Genomic DNA, 14,972 nt, shown 5'->3' with positions numbered 1-14,972 from the left:
GGTGGTTTTCAGCGGCGTGGAGGTCCTCTTCATGCGATCGGCCGCTGCACACTGAAGATTGAATGCAAGGTAACCCTTTTATATTGGGGTACCTTATAAAAAACTACAAATTAACCCCTAACAGTAATATCCCCCACCCAAACCCAAACCTGATTTGAACAGCCAATAGGATTTCAATAGCTCTCATCCTATTGAATTTTCAAATCAGCCAATAGGATGAGAGCTACTGAAATCCTATTGGCTGTTCAAATCGGGTTTGGGTTTGGGTGGGGGATTTTACTGTTAGGGGTTAATTTGTAGTTTTTTTAATGTAAAAGAGCTGATTGCTTCAAGGCAAAGCCCTACAAAAGGCCCTTTTAAGGGCTATTGGTAGTTTAGTGTTAGATTAGGGGGGTGTTTTTTTATTTTTATAGGGGTATTACATTAGGTTTAAATGTTTTATTTTGGATAATTTTGTTTATTTTTTTCTGTAATTTTAGATTTTTTTTTAATATTAGATTTTTTTATTTTAATTTAAACTTAGTTTTTTTAATGTAATGTTAGGATTTTTTATTTTAATTTTAAATTAGGATTTTTTTATTTTGGTAATTTTTAATTAATTTATTAGAAAGGTAGTCTTTCTTATTTTATGTAATTAGGGTTGATTTAGGGGGTGTTAGGTTAGGGGGCTTAGTGATTAGATTAATACTTTGCGTTGTAGAGGGATTTGGCGGTTTAGGGGTGTCTAAACACCCCTAATCTGCTGCCCCGACATCGCTGACATGTACATAAATTTATTAACCCCTAATCTGCCGCTTCCGACATCGCCGCCCCCAAAATAAATGTATTAACCCTAATCTGCCGCTACTGATATCGCGACACCTAAATAACGTTATAAACCCCTAATCTGCAGCCCCCGACATCGCTGACACTAATAAAAGTTATTAACCCCTATTCCACCACTCCCCAACATTGCCGACATTAATAAAAGTGATTAGCCCCTATTACACCACTCCCCAACATCTCCATCGCTTACCGACATTGCCGACACTATAATAAAGTTATTAAACCCTACTCCCTGACATCACCACCACTATAATAAAGCTATTAACCCCTAATCCGCCACTCCCTGACATCACTACCACTATAATAAAGCTATTAACCCCTAACCTGCCGCTCCCTGACATCGCTGACACTATAATAAAGCTATTAACCCCTAATCCGCCGCTCCCCGACATCAGCAACACTATAAGAAAATTATTAACCACTAAACCTCCGGCCTCCCACATCACTGCCACTAAATAAACCTATTAACCCCTAAACCGCCAGCCCCCCACATCGCAAAACACTAAATTAAACTATTAACCCCTAAACCTAACACCCCCTAACTTTAAATTAAAATTACAATATAACTATCTTAAAAGAAATAAAAACTAGTTTAAACTATAAATTAACCTAACATTACTAAAATTAAAAAAACTACCAATTAAAAAACCTAAATTACAAATTTAAAAAACCTTACACTACGAAAAAAATAAAAAAATCTAAAATTACAAATATTAATAAACACTAAACTATGAAAAATAAATAACACTAAGCTTACAAAAAATAATAAATGAAATTATAAAAAATAAAAACAATCACACCTAATTTAATAGCCCTATAAATATAAAAATAAAAAAACTAAATAAAAAAAAAACCCTAGCCTACAATAAACTATCAAAAGCCCTTAAAATGGCCTTTTGTAGGGCATTGCTCTAAGTTAAACAGCTCTTTTAACTGTACAAAAATATAAAGTCCCCCCAACCGTAAAACCCACCACCCAACCAACCCCCCAAAATAAAAAAAAACTAACTTTAAAAAAAAACCTAAGCTACCAATTGCCCCTAAAGAGGCATTTATATGGGCATTGCCCTTAAAAGGGCATTCAGCTCTTTTTCATTGGTCTTAAAAGGGCATTCATCTATTCTAAAAAAGCCCAAAGCCCTAATCTAAAAAAAAACCCACCCAAAAAAAGAAGAAAAAAACTAACACTAACCAAAGATGGTTCCTGAAATCCAGACAACCATCTCCATCCAAGCGGTGAGAAGTCTTTATCCAGGCGGTGATATCTTCATCCGTCCCGGCGGCGTGGAGCGGAGCCATCCTGGAAGCCAAAGACATCCTGCACAGAGCAAAAAAGGGGATTGGGGAGAGCAGAGTTATATGTTAGCAGGTAATTTCTAAATATTGCTTTCCTATAAAAATAAATCAGTACATTTTAAATACAGCTTAGATTATTACCTGTTGTGGAAAACTAAACAGACAGAACATAACAACTAGCTAGACTAATTGTAAAGAAGTACACAATTGAGTATAGAAGGATTAGCTCCACGATGAGAAGTATATATTAACTCAGCAAGACTAATAAGGAATTTTTAGAAAAATATTATTCCATTGCATTCACACATTAAGTTAATATATACTTTTTATCATGGAGCTAATCCTTCTATACTCAATTGTGTACTTCTTTACAATTAGTCTAGCTAGTTGTTATATCCTACATGGAGCGTCCTCTTCATACGGTCACCGCACTGAAGTTGAATGCAAGGTAGCTGTTTCAAAATGGTGTACCTTACATTCATATTGGCTGATTTTATTCTTCAAATTGAAATTAGCCAATAGGATGAGAGCTACTGAAATCCTATTGGTTGTTGAAATCAGCCAATTTTTTGTTTTTATTTTGGGGGGGCTTTTTATTTTTATAGGGCTATTAGATTAGGTGTAATTGTTTTTATTTTTGATAATTTTGTTTATTATTTTTGTAAGCTTGGTAGTTTTATTTTTCGTAATTTAGTGTTTATTATTTTTTGTAATTTTAGATTTTTTAATTTTTTTCGTAGTGTTAGGTTTTTTAAAATTTGTAATTTAGATTTTTTAATTGGTAGTATTTTTTTATTTTATTAGAATAGTAATGTTAGGTTCATTTATAGTTTAATGTTAGGTTTATTTTTATTTCACATGTACGTTTTTATTTATTTTAAGATTGTTATATTTTAATTTAAAATTAGGAGGTGTTAAGTTTAGGGGTTATTAGTTTAAATTAGTGTTTTGCGATGTGGGGGGCCAGCGGTTTAGGGGTTAAGAGGTCTATTTAGTGGCGGCGATGTGGGAGGCCGGAGGTTTAGGGGTTAATAGGTTTATTTAGTAGCGGTGATGTGGGAGGCCAGAGGTTTAGGGGCTAATAACTTTATTATAGTGGCGGCGATGTCGGGGAGCGGCGGATTAGGGGTTAATAGCTTTATTATAGTGTCGGCGATGTTGGGGAGCGGCGGATTAGAGGTTATTAGGTTTATTTAATAGTCGCAATGTGGGTGGGTGGCAGATTAAGGGTTAATACGTTTTAAATAGTGTTTGCGATGCGGGAGAGTGGCGGTTTAGGGGCCGATAGGTAGTTTATGGGTGTTAGTGTACTTTGTAACAGTTTAGTTATGAGTTTTGTGAAACATTTTTGTTGCGCAAAACTCATAACTACTGCTCTCAGATGGCGGTATGGATCGGGACGGTATAGGCTGTAACGCAAGCATTTTAGCCTCAACGCACAACCTGTAATACCAGTGCTATGAAAATCCCACGCAAAAACGTAAATTTTTTTGAGTGCGGAATGGACGTTGCGTTACAGGATAAAATGCTTGCGGTATAGCAATACCGACACAACTCGTATATATATATGCGTTACTGGCCATTATGCTGGAATTGCCATTTTTTTCAGCATTAAAAGCCGTAACGCAAAACTCGTAATCTACCTGTTTATTAGTTATATTGCATTGTGGGGATGGTAGTTTAGGGGTTAATCACTTTTATTATTAGTTGCGATGTGGGTGGATGGTGGATTAGTGGTTTTGACGTGTCAGGTTTATTTTTGGGAGGCGGGTTAGACTCTTACGGGCGATTTAAACTTTTTTTTGTTTTTTACTTAGGCACCGGCAGAGCATATGCTGCCGTAAGTCACTGGCGACTCCAGAAATGTCTATTTACGCACATTTCTGAACATCGTCAGTTTATCCGACTTATGGCAGTATATGATCTGCCACCGCTGTATATGTGATTAACCTGATGTGAGAGGTGAATTTACAGGCGGCTTGGGTTTCAGCTATTGCGCTGAAGCCTACACTGTATATGTAATCTCGCCCCTTGTGCGTGAAGCTGACATCCTTGGGAAGAGTACATTTTTTTGTCTCTTTCATAGGCTAAGTGAATAAACACCTAGAAAGATGGAGCACTGGTAAAATATAATGTGAAAATAAAATAAGAAAATAAACAAATATTATAAATGAAAACAAATGTGATTTAAATGCACATAATTACATAATTACAGTTGTTAAAATAATGAAATAGTTCATAAGTAGAGTCCATGAGGCCCATTTATCAATCTCCGAATGGAGTTATGGAATGCAAGTTATGGAACAACGGTCTAAAGACCGCTGCTCCATAACCCTGTCCGCCTGCTCTGAGCAGGAGGACAGAGATCACCACAATTCAACCCGATCGAGTACGATCGGCTTGATTGACACCTCCCTGCTGGCGGCCCATTGGCCGCGAGTCTGCAGGGGGCGGCATTGCACCAGCAGCTCACAAGAGCTGCTAGTTCAATGCTGAATACGGAGAGCGTATTGCGCTCCGCATTCAGCGATGTCTGTCGGACCTGATCCGCACTGTCGGATCAGGTCCGACAGACATTTGATAAATAGACCTCCATATAGTGATAATCAAAAATCTGTTGTGGAAATGTAATTCAAGGGGGAAAACCAATTGTGAAAATGATGTAAGGCAGCTCCACTTGTAGAGAACGATCTCAATTCACCTCATTGATCTAAAGAAAAAGGGGCTCCTCATAGTGAAATCCATATGCAATATGGTCAGAAGAAAGAATAAAACTCACAATTTGTGATGGCACTTGTGCAGTGCAAACAGGCAGGTTGACACTCGCGTAGTCAGCTAACTGGATACTTCTCCCGTATCAGGGTGGCTCCTGTCTCAGGTCCCTGGTCTGTCAGCATCCAAGTCGCAACACCGGCAAACAAAATATTACTACCATTTGTTACCTAGGCCTATATGTATAACATTTTTATATTCTTATAGACACTGCAGCCATACAGTGCACAAGACTCTAGCTCATTATCTTCTCATGCAAAGGAGCTATGTTTCAACAAAGGATATTAAGAAAAAGAGGTATCCACTTACTTGTATAGACCCAGGGTGCTCTGTTTTAATGCTTGAATTTGTTCCTTCAAAATAGTTATTTCTCAAAAATACACCTCTAATCTCAACTGTATTCTGCTAAACTGTATTAGTTCCTTTAAGATGAATTTGCTTTCAAGTCAAGTTGATTGACCTCTTCTGTTCACTGAAGCTTTAGTAAGATCTACATTTAATTATTTTATACATATGCATTTTGACCTTTTAATACCAAACAAAAGTGACATATGTCCAACTTAACAGTGTTTGATCCCAATTATTGTTTTATACTAAAACACATGCAGGGCGTAACTACAGGGGTACCAGGGTCTCCGCTACTGTCAGGCCCGCCCGCTGTTGCTCAAGCAGAATCAAATTTCAGAGAGCTTGTTTACCAGGCTGCAGTTTTTATAATAACCACTCGAGGCAGCTAACCTTGTGGTCACTGAAAAACAACAGGGAAAAAGAAAGTAAGTTCTAAACAGAAAGCAAGCAGTTTGCTGTGGTGTTTTTTTAGTTGTGTAGTGTTTGCTAGGATGTGCTTCAACTCCCTCTTGTTTATGTGTGTGTACATGGCTTTGTGTGTGCTTGTGTTTGTGTGTATGTGCATGTGTTTGTGTGTGTGCGTATATGTGTGTGTTTGTGTGTATGTGCATGTGTTTGTGTGTGTGCGTATATCTGTGTATATGTGTGTGCATGCTTGTGTTTGTGTGTATGTGCATGTGTTTGTGTGTGTGCCTATATCTGTGTATATGTATGTATATATGTGTGCATATGTTTGTGTGTGTGCCTATATCTGTGTATATGTATGTATATATGTATGCATATGTTTGTGTGTGTGCGTATATCTGTGTATATGTATGTATATATGTATGCATATGTTTGTGTGTGTGCGTATATCTGTGTATATGTATGTATATATGTATGCATATGTTTGTGTGTGTGCGTATATCTGTGTATATGTGTGTGCATGCTTGTGTTTGTGTGTATGTGCATGTGTTTGTGTGTGTGCCTATATCTGTGTATATGTATGTATATATGTATGCATATGTTTGTGTGTGTGCGTATATCTGTGTATATGTGTGTGCATGCTTGTGTTTGTGTGTATGTGCATGTGTTTGTGTGTGTGCCTATATCTGTGTATATGTATGTATATATGTATGCATATGTTTGTGTGTGTGCGTATATCTGTGTATATGTGTGTGCATGCTTGTGTTTGTGTGTATGTGCATGTGTTTGTGTGTGTGCCTATATCTGTGTATATGTATGTATATATGTATGCATATGTTTGTGTGTGTGCGTATATCTGTGTATATGTGTGTGCATGCTTGTGTTTGTGTGTATGTGCATGTGTTTGTGTGTGTGCCTATATCTGTGTATATGTATGTATATATGTATGCATATGTTTGTGTGTGTGCCTATATCTGTGTATATGTATGTATATATGTGTGCATATGTTTGTGGGTGCATGTATGTGTGTGCATATAAGTGTGCATGTTTTTGTGTGTGTATTTATTTGTATGAGTGCACGTGTCTGTATGTGCATATATGTGTATGTATGCGTACATGTGTTTGTGTGCATATGTATGTGCATGTGTTTGAGTGTGTGTGTATATCTGTGTATATGTGTGTATGTGTATATGTGTGCATTTGTTGTATGTGTGTGCATGTTTTTGTGTGTGTATGTATTTGTATGAGTCAGGGGCGTATTTAGGTTTTGTGCTGCCCTAGGCACTCAAAATTCTGCTGCCCACCCCCACCCCCCACCCCACCCCAAGTTTAAGGCCTTTTTTTAGATATAATATTTTTGGGGCAGGGTGTAAAAAATTAAAAAAATTATGTATTTTTAAGTAGATGTTCACCAGGGCTTGCATTCACTCTGGTCTCTCTCTCACACACACATATATATATATATATATATATATATATATATATATATATATATATATATATATATATTAAGACATTATTTTGCAAGTCAGATGATTAAAGTGTTTATATCAGAAAAAAATATCCTTCACTGTATGATAGTTTGTCAGTATTTAGTTGTTTAACCTTAAACATCTTCTTTGGTGATTGACAGTTATTTAAGCAAAATATCTGCTTGGATAAATATGTAATGAATATACAAACTGGCCTTTAAAAGTACTTACAAAATACAACAGTAGTTATGATAGTAATTGTATCCTAGGGGATAAAGTCACATGATACAATCATAATAAAGTGTATACTTGCATTGTTTCTGAATTTATTAAATGCATACAACATATTTTCAGTTGTGTTTTAAGTCACATAGTTGTATAGATTCAGCAATAAATACTTATTCTTTGCATGTATGACAGATAGACAAACAGTAAATGTACAAGTATTTAGTGACTAATCCGTTTAAGTATTGTAATGCCTAATGAAGATGTATTGAAGGGAGAAAGGCTTATGCTGTTTCACAGTGGTCACAGTGTAGTGCACACTGCACTGTGTAGTCTGTGTGAGTCTCAATCACGCGGTGGAGCCAGGAAGAATACCGCATTCCCTTTCAGTCCAGGCCAGGCTGCGCAAGTGAGCTCCGCCTCCACTGTCACCACGTCATGCGCACCCACATTCAATCCCATAGGATAGCATTAGCCGGGTCAGCCATTTAAGTAATTAGTAATTGGTTGATTTAGCCACCCGGCCCTGAGTTCAGTAGAGTGGCCCTAGGGACTCAAAATTCTGCTGCCCCTTAAAAATCTGCTGCCCTAGGCACCGGCCTTGTTGGCCTATGCCTTAATACGCCCCTGGTATGAGTGCACATGTCTGTATGTGCATATATGTGTTTGTGTGCATATGTGTGTGTTTGTGTGTATGTGCATGTGTTTGTGTGTGTGCGTATATCTGTGTATATGTGTGTGTGTGTGTGTATATGTGTTTATATGTTTATGGGTGCATGTATGTGTGTGCATATACGTGTGCATCTGTTTGTGTGTGTATGTGTTTGTATGTGTGCATGTGTTTGTGTGTTAATGTGTTTATGTGTTTGTGTGTTTATGTGTTTGTATGTGTGCATGTGTTTGTGTGTATATGTGTGTGCTTGTGTTTGTATGTGTGCATATGTTTCTGTGTTTGAAAGTGCATATATGTGTATGTATGTATGTATGTATGTATATATATATATATATATATATACCATATTGTCCCGAGTATAGGCCGCACTTTTTCCCCTAATTTAATGCTTTACATTAGGGGTGCGGCCTATAATCAGGTATTTTATCATTTTTTTTTTGGCTTCCTATTGGGGCAGCTCAGCCGGGAAAGGTCTTCACACATTGGCTCCTGAGTCCTGACTGCTCGTGTGATCGGCACGTGAAGTCAGCAACAGTGAGGGAATCTGTCAGTCACAGAGAGCGGCGCCGGCTAGTGCTGATTCCAACTGTTAAGGGAAGGCAGAGCCACCTGGAGCTGCAGAGAGTACAAGGCAGTGATGCTGGTGAAAATACTGTAGTTGCTGGGTGACCCTACTCCCTGAAGCGCAACGTAACGGTAATGTACCGGTATCATGTAGCATCTAGCACATAAGTGTGGGCAGTAACCAGCGGACATCCACTTGTGATTAAACCGCCCTATTGGTAAAGCAGTGACTTAGCTATAGCATATTTATTTACTCCACTGCTGTTAACACTAACCGGACTGTCCCAGCCCCTTTACTGCTATTAACCCAACCTTTTCCACCAGCAAAAAAATCTGACCCATTCCACCTTTACTCCTTTAACTTCAGTTGCAAGCTCTCATTCTTGCTTAACTCCCTAAATCTAAACACCCATGATACCTACCCCCAACTGCAAAACCTCTTTCTAAACAAATCCCCCATTGCTTAACCTCTACAGATTCCCCATCATAAAAACCACAAAATAAAGCAAGCTCCCCCTCCCCTAAGTTTTCCTCATCTGTATCCCAATTTTTCTGCAATGTCCTCAGATAATTACTGTTATCATAAAAATTGCCTTGTTCACTTAGTATTCTTTGTTGAAAAAAGCTAAAAAGCTAAACCTAGGTAGGCTCATATGCTAGTTTAATGGCACAAAAAAATAAATTTTCTTTAAAATAGCACCAAACTTTAAGGGTGCGGCTTATAACCGGGTGCGGCCTATACTCGGAACAATACGGTATATGTATATATATATATATATATATATATATATATATATATATAATGCACTATATTTATTAGGGAGAAGGTACCAAAAATCTACTTGACAATTTATTATTTATTATTTGGGTGCAGACCCTGTAACACACATGAATTTACTTCAAGTACTTAGAGAGAAATATTGAAGAGGACACAGTAGTGTTCTCTCCAAAAAAGGCAGGGATTTCAGCACTCCATAAAATTATAAAATAATTAAGTCATTGACACATTTTTGAACATAGAGTGTAAAATGTGAAGCATGTAATTATTTGCTTTTTATTTACCACATTGTTATATATATATATATAAGTGACTGGCATAGATCCTCTGGCTATTCTCAAGGTAACAAGTTTCCAATTTCGATTGGGTTATCCCCTGAGTGAGGTGTTGCCATTATTACTTTTGCACTTTGAGTTATTTTGCATGGATCCCCAGGATACTATTTGCATCGTGTTTTACTCACAGTGAGCTGGCCAGCTTTAACTATGCATTTAATGTACATATTGTATATTGAAATGTATGCTTTTTTGTGTTTTGTTTTTTGTTTGCACTAATATTACATTTTATTAATACTCAAGTTTGTGTGGTTTTCGTTTAGGGGACCCAGAAGTTGTTTGGTTACGCAGAAGCTTTGAACACCTGCTCATAATAAATTTAATAAAATTTCTTCAAATGTGTCAATGACTTAATTATTTTATAATTTTATGGAGTGCTGAAATCCCTGCCTTTTTGGAGAGAACACTACTGTGTCCTCTTCAATATTTCTCTCTAAGTACTTGAAGTAAATTTATATATACTCCTGGAAAAACGGATGCACTCTCAGGTCTTTTTTAGTGAAGAAAAAATCTTTAATGAAACGTTTTCAGGGACTTCCTCCCCGTCATCAGCATAAACTTTGTGTCAAACAAGCAAACATATATATCAAAACATGTGATTGAACAATATCAAATACCTGTGTTGAAATCAGTGAGCTGGCGCCTAAACAGTGAATTTGGAACGCATCTCCTACTAAGTGCTAATAGCACACACTTATTGTGGACATTTGATCAAGTCCTCAAGACTATTGGGTATACATGAAGTGTACACCATAGAAATAGGAATTATCGCTAGGTCTTTTTTCTTAATTTTAATTTTAACTTTATTGTTTATTCATTTTTTTCCTTTATGTCCCTTTTATTTTTTTTATATTCATTGTTATTTTTATGTTTATTTTTATGGTGCTTGGGTGCTACTTGTAATAGATGTAGGCATAGTTGGTGAAATATCCACATATATAGTTGCAAAAATATTAATGCTATTTACTATTAGAGGAAGTAGGTCTAATTCTGCAATTGAGGATAGACACCCTCCAAAGAATAGTCCTAAGAGCGTATATGCTAACACAGACCCTATCCACATATTAGAGCGCCAAGTAGATCCGGCAGCAACCGGTTACCATACCAACTGTGAAAACAAAACAGACGCTCAGCGCGACAGCAAATATTACAAGCAACTTAGGTCTAAGTATTTGCAGATAGAGACATGCAAGTAGCATACAAACGGTCAAAAAGTATTTTACATTTGATCTGTCATAATAATAGAGGGACAAAAAATATTATTAAGTGCATTGTTAGACATCACAGTTAAGCACACTAACACAATAACCAAGAATGGTACACTTAAGTTTTATTGACAATATGTGTTGCACACAAGTTTCAGTTTAAATAGATTGAAGTACATTTCTATTTGTATTTTTATTATCTTAGTTATTGAAAGCAATTGCCGGAAATACAGGAAGTTTAGTCAGTTCCGGTATGCACACAGTGGAACGCAGGAGATGCGTTCCAAATGCACTGTTTAGGCGCCAGCTCACTGATTTCAACACAGGTATTTGATATTGTTCAATCACATGTTTTGATATATATGTTTGCTTGTTTGACACAAAGTTTATGCTGATGATGGGGAGGAAGTCCCTGAAAACGTTTCATTAAAGATTTTTTCTTCACTAAAAAAGACCTGAGAGTGCATCCGTTTTTCCAGGAGTATCCATTGCATGTTTGCACCCAGGCAGATATCCTAAGGAGGGTAACACTGTACTGTGAACGGTATTTTATATATATATATATATATATATATATATATAGACTAAAACTTCGGACGTAGAAAGCACCATACGCTGCTTGTGAGATCTACCCCATAATGTTTTCCCAACACTTCAGTGAGGAATTGGTGTAATATGTTGCAGAGAATACAGAGGTAAAGATTCAATAAAGCTTCATCTGTGAGTTGCTACAGGGTCTGATGATCAAACACTCACTCACTCACTCACTCACTCACATGTTTTGGAATTTTTGAGCATTACATTGTAATATAGATGTCTCCTTCACACCCAGAGCCCTGCATAGTGAGATAAACAGCTCTCAAGGCAAAAATTAGTTTTTCTAAAATTCTTTGAGGAACTTCACAGAACTGACAAGAGATTTTAGATCTCACCATATCTGAGACCTTTCGATCAACGGGTCCACAATAAGATCAACTGTGTTTTTGAGGGCCCTTACGAAATTCAACAAGTTTTTCTGTTCAATAGAACAATTGTTTAATAAAACAGAGGCAAATCAATAAATGTGCAATATTAATTTATTTGATTATTTCATATTTGGAGGAGGATTATTTAAACATTTTATTTAATCTTTACTGTATGTTTTTAGATGGATTACTCAGTGTCAGTGTGTGGTCTGAGCACGATGTTCCTTCCTTGTGTGTCTAGCAGAGCTTAGCGTAATCTGTAGATCTGACAAATCTTACCACTTGCAGACACAACAAGAGAATAAAAGTTAAACATATCTTAAACTGCATTATTTTGTAACAGAAACATTCAAACAGATTCAAACACTACCATGTTAAAACCAAGGGGGAATGAAGTACTCAATTAAACAGGCATGGAGGTCAAAATAAGACTTTCAAGATTTAGATAGTATATAATTTAAAACATTTGTTTGAGTTACTTCTACTATCAAATGTATTTATTTCTCTTGGTTATTCTTTGTTAAAATATAGTTCCCTTTCATGACAACATACCAAGGTAGGCTCAGGTGCATAGAGCCATATGTATAGACCTATAATGCTCACATGCACACTCCAGTATGCTCTCAAGGAAAGGAGCTAACTTTTAACAAAAGAGAACAAGAGAAAGATGTAGATTTAATAATAGAAGTAAACTGGAATTTTTGTTAATTTTTATACGCTCTGAATCATGAACATTTATTTCTACTTCAATATTCCTTTTAAACTATAAGCCAGACAAACTGTTTTGACTCTTTGGGGCTTATCAGTATATAGTATGTTGTTTGACCCAAGCTATGAATTTGATTCCAAAGCTTTATAGTTACATGGTCAAAGAAAGTTATTATTATCAGTTATTTGTAGAGCGCCAACAGATTCTGCAGCACAATTAACATAGGCAGTATTCAAGGTAGCAATTATAGAGATCAAATGGGTAGAGGGCCCTGCCTAGAGTCGCACTGTTGCAGTCAGCTCTTATGAAGGTGATCTGCAAGCAGTTGGGCTATTAGGCTTACATTCTAAAGGGTTCATGGCAGATAGCAATGGAGGAGAGGAACTAGTATTAGGAAAGGTTAGTGTAGGTTGTATGCATTCCTGAACAGAAGAGTCTTTAGGGAGTGCTTGAAGCTTTCAAAACTAAGGGAGAGTCTTGTGGAGCGAGGCAGAGCATTCCACAAGATGGGAGCCAGTCTGGAGAGGTCCTGTAAATGGAATGTGAAGAGGTAACAAGAGAGAAGTAGATTGTGAGCAGAACAAAGGGGATGGGAGGGAGAGTATCTGAAGACAAGGTCTGAGATATAGAGGGGAACAGTGCAGTTGAGGGCTTTGTATGTCAGAGTCAGAATTTTGTGTTTAATCCAGGAGGCAAGAGAAAGCCAGTGGAGGGATTGCCAGAGAGATGCAGCAGATGAAGATAGACTTGTAAGGAAAATGAGCCTGGCAGAGGCATTCATTATGGATTGTAATGGAGCTAGACAGCAGCTAGGGAGACCAGAGAGGACGGAGTTGCAGTAGTCAAGACGGGAAAGGATGAGAGAGTGGATTAAGATCTAAATTGTGTCTTGTGTAAAGAAATGTCTAATTCTAGAGGTGTTTTTAAGGTGGAAGCGTCAGGATTTAGTCAAGGCCTGAATGTGAGCAGTAAAAGAAAGATCTGAGTCAAGTGTGACCCCAAGACATCGGGCATGCGGGGTAGGGGTAATGATGGAGTTGTCGACAGTTATAGAGAGATGGGGGTGGAGATTTTAGAAGAAGGGGGAAAATAAGGAGCTCAGTTTTGGAGAGATTTAGCTTAAGGTAATGAGAGGACATCAATGAAAAGATGTGAGAAAGACAGTTAGTGACACGGGTTAGCAAGGAAGGACATAGGTCTGGAGCAGAGATATAGAATATTTATATCAAATTTAGGATCTAGGGACTTTTAGTTGATAATGGAAACAGCATCTTGCAACTGGTTTTGGAAATTGGAACCAGGATCATATGATTGTTAATGGAAATGGTAACTGGTATCAGAGGATCTAGGAACTGCTAGTGGTAATGGGAACCAGCATTAGATGATCGAAGGAAACAGCTACTTCCATCATTGAGAAAATGAGCTACATATTAGTGTAATTAGTTGTGTTTGCAAGCTACAAGGAGGTAAGTGGTACTATAATCACATAGTTCCTGCATTGTCTTTTCCTTTCTGTCAGATAATTTCATGTACTCAATAATGTAACCCTCCCCATGAAGAGCTGCTTTTAGCAACTTCTCTGTCATGCACAGGCAGGAGAATTTGACATTTCCCACCATGTAATAATTAGTGTTTAAGACCCCACAAAGCACTAGATAACCCCCTGGTTTTAGCAAAGTGCTGATATTTCTTAGGGCAACACAAAAGGCTTCTTGATCCTTGCAAGCTCCCTCCAAGCACTCAGAGCTGAGCAAACAATCTGCTGGAGGCAAAATTACTGGTTCTACAGGATTGTTCTTCATGACGTCACATTTCAGGACTTGTTTTATACATTTCCTTATTTTTTCTTGTTTCTCCATCCACTTTTCCCTAAAAATAACACACAAAATATGAGGTTATGGTTTAGCTGTAATATTAAATTGTAAAATATTACACTTGCTTCCCTTGTCCTAAAACTGTCTATAATTTCTTTGTAGAGAATGATCTATTATTCACACATACAGTAAGTTTAGTCAGTATTCTTTTGCAAAATGGAGATATGAACTGGCATCACAAGTAATTTTGATGCTATTTTCTATTACTTACACAACACTCTGACAAGGGAAACAATAAAAGGAAGAACTAAGAAAAAAATAACCAAAAGTAATGAAAGAAAAGAAAAAAAAACAATAATTACAGTTTACTAGAGGAAGATAATCTTAGTAAAATATTTTTTCAGTGACTGGGCATAGATTAGGGAACTGGTTGTGTAGATGTTTAAAATAATATTATTGTCTAGCGTTAATCAGAAAGGTAACAATAAACTTCCGCTATATACCCCCTAAACAAAACAACACTCATTGTTTACGCCCTGTGAGATTAATCCCCTAAATGCCCTAAACCCATCACAAAAAATCCCAA

At 37.0% G+C, this 14,972-nt stretch overlaps 1 protein-coding gene across 1 annotated transcript in view; it reads right to left on the bottom strand.

The window, feature by feature from the left end:
* Nucleotides 1-11,956: 11,956 nt before the first annotated feature.
* LOC128639270 (nicotinamide N-methyltransferase) overlaps nucleotides 11,957-14,972 on the bottom strand; it is a 56,524-nt gene continuing 53,508 nt past the window's right edge. The window contains exon 3 of the mRNA XM_053691572.1: nucleotides 11,957-14,441. Within this exon, the coding sequence (XP_053547547.1) occupies nucleotides 14,012-14,441 (430 nt within the window). The 3' untranslated portion in view covers nucleotides 11,957-14,011. The remainder of the gene's footprint in view (nucleotides 14,442-14,972) is intronic.

This window comes from Bombina bombina, chromosome 8, assembly GCF_027579735.1.
Source record: "Bombina bombina isolate aBomBom1 chromosome 8, aBomBom1.pri, whole genome shotgun sequence".
NCBI classification, from domain to species: Eukaryota; Metazoa; Chordata; class Amphibia; order Anura; family Bombinatoridae; genus Bombina; species Bombina bombina.
The sequence above is the reverse complement of the archived record's forward strand: the minus strand, read 5'-3'. Positions and strand labels throughout refer to the sequence as shown.